The sequence below is a fragment of the Mandrillus leucophaeus genome, unplaced genomic scaffold, assembly GCF_000951045.1.
Source record: "Mandrillus leucophaeus isolate KB7577 unplaced genomic scaffold, Mleu.le_1.0 Scaffold584, whole genome shotgun sequence".
In the NCBI taxonomy this organism is placed as follows: Eukaryota; Metazoa; Chordata; class Mammalia; order Primates; family Cercopithecidae; genus Mandrillus; species Mandrillus leucophaeus.
Window position 1 is genome coordinate 76,037 of NW_012106297.1, and position 2,835 is coordinate 78,871.

Genomic DNA, 2,835 nt, shown 5'->3' on the forward strand with positions numbered 1-2,835 from the left:
CAGATCTCATGAGAATTCACTCACTATCCCGAGAACAGCAAGGGGGCAATCTGCCCCCATGATCCAATCACCTCCCACCAGGTCCCTCCTCCAAAATTGGGGATTACAATTCGACATGAGATTTGGGCAGGGACACAGATCCAAACCATATCACTTAGAATAAGCAAGCTATGAGCTATTCTATTAACTATGTTTAAAATATGTTTATTTTGCCTATTATTTTTATAAGTCAAATTCCCATATAGATGGATTAAGAAAAATATAAACACTGATACACCATTTATTATAAAATCATATTGTTCAATTGTGGTATTTAACCTAATTTAATTTGTTTGCGTTCAATAAATAAATAAGAGGGCTTCTGAAATTGCCATGTGAAAGTTCAATGTACTGGGTCAAGGTTGTTATATACACTTATGCACCAGACACACACACACACACACACACACACACACACACAAACACACACTGGGTTATTACTGAAGTGTTGTCATACTGATTCAAAAATTCGTTCACAAATATCCAGTGGCCATGAATAACGCACAAAGTACTATGTTAGCTGCTGTAAAAGATAAAAATATGGTTACAAATATAAACTCTCTAGGAAATAAAAAACAAACATAGTATAACAACAGGTTGAATGTGGTGATTGCTATGAGAATGGTAGAGAGTGAGTTCTCTGAAACTTTAGAAAGGGAAGAAATCATGCTCATCTCAACTGGTAAGAGATGGCGTCATAGAGGAGGGGGCCTTTTAAACCGATTAAAAGATTGCCAATATTTCAACAGCTAGAGATCAATAGCAGACATTACACTTATGGGAGGTGGTAATAACAAAGTACTGATAAGAGAAAGGTCAGTCCTTGTTTGGAGAAGAACAAGGGATGCTGATTGCCCAGGTAGTAATATTTATAAGGGGAAATAATAGGAGATGAGGCTGCAGAGTTGGAGGAGGTTCTTTAACCTATGCTAAAAACCACTAATGCTGCTGAAGAGACAACTGTACATCAAATCCAGAATTCCCATGGGAAGAAAAGTGATCTCTGTAAGAATATTTATGAGCCTGCTAACTAGTATGACTATGAGTAGTTGTGAGAAGCCATAGAAAAGGGGAAGTTAATATAATAGCAAAGAATGGTGACTCCAAAGTTGAATTGACTTGGCTTTTAATCCTTCTTCCATAATTCAACTCCATGTGACACTTAGCAAATTAGCTATCTGTGTTTCAGTTTCTTCATCTATAAAATCAGAATAATAACAATATCTACCCCATAGAGATATTGTGAAGATTAAATGAGATAAATGATGGACAGCACTTAACACAACCTCTGACTCTGTAAGTGATAATTATCATTTCTAAACAAGATTTAACCTTGACTTTATCAAGGAGCCTTCCCTAGGGTACTCCTCTTAGAGTCCTGTATGAGCAGGTTTCATCCATTGCCTCCAGAAGTACCCTCTGTAGTTCTCCCTACCTGATGTCTCATCACCCATAAGTTTCCAGGATGTATTGAGAGCCTCATCTATTTGAACTTGCTGACAGTATCCTCCCTAAACAGGATTCCTATGTTTGCCAAGATGTGCCTCTAATGTATTTCTATGTCTTCCTCCCTGATCTCTGTGGTTACCTGAATTATGTGGATATCTGTAGCCTCTTATCTATAATTTTTATAGTTTCGGAATCATTTCTTAATTCTGTCTAAGACATTAAACTCTCCCTATTCTCTTTTTTTCAAATACTACATTGTTACTTTAATTTGTATTATTTATTCTCAAATTTAAATTTCTCTAATTCAAAAATGTGAAAGGTATGAGAAGCAAGAATATGATCTTGAACAAGGATATAATTTAGGAGTAAACAGTGTTAGCTTGCTATATAGTGATTATGAAAGAATGAACTCTGGTATAAATTAATTTAAAAATTCAACCAAAGGAGCAAGTTATGGAAAGTGTCAAAAATATCTTATTATAAGGCCCACTTATGTATAAGACAGTCTTAAAGTTTGAGCAATTTGACAGAAACTAAAATCGAAAACAAATTGTTAGAATGAAATGTTCTCTTTATTTAAGGTAATTATAATTTGAACTCCCACTCTTTTTATCATCTATCACTTTAAGGAAATGGTTGGGCTTCTAAGGGTCTCTCTTCATTTATAAAGCAAAAAAGAAACACTCACTGTTTTTACGTAAGAGAGGAATATCAACGGGGTAAATTTACAATGTAATATGAACAATAATTCAAATTAAATCAGTTGACAGTTTAATATTTAAGTTTATGTTTAATATACCTGGATAATATACCAATGACTTTTTTGTTGTTTGTAATGTCTTCCAGCACCTCCAGTTTTCATACAAGAACCTGCTGATGTGTCTATGGAAATTGGCTCAAATGTGACATTACCTTGTTACGTTCAGGGTTATCCAGAACCAACAATCAAATGGCGAAGATTAGACAACATGCCGATTTTCTCAAGACCTTTTTCAGTTAGTTCCATCAGCCAACTAAGAACAGGAGCTCTCTTTATTTTAAGTAGGTTGAAGGAAATATATTTTGTATGAATATGTGCTTTTATATTGTACATTTATGTTTTATACATAGGTATTGCTATTTAAAATAATATATTAATCTTGCCAACACATTTTATGTTCATTGCATTTTACTTTGAAATAGTACTGGCATTTTATATTTGGGAATTATCATAAATTAGTTATATTTTATTCAAATGTATGTCATTAATTTATCGTAAAGGCTCATGAAACAATATGACTTCTTCATCCCTTACCATTTCTTATTGCAAATAGAGTCACCTGAGCCTCTACATAGATAAGTGGTCAC

General features: G+C 33.9%; 1 protein-coding gene across 1 annotated transcript in view; it reads left to right on the top strand.

Annotated features, from left to right (window-relative positions):
- Positions 1-2,835, top strand: part of HMCN1 (hemicentin 1) — a gene marked incomplete at its 5' end in the record, with an annotated part of 290,930 nt that overhangs the window by 58,744 nt on the left and 229,351 nt on the right. The window contains one exon of the mRNA XM_011999163.1: positions 2,335-2,529. Coding sequence (XP_011854553.1) covers positions 2,335-2,529 — 195 coding nt within the window. The remainder of the gene's footprint in view (positions 1-2,334; positions 2,530-2,835) is intronic.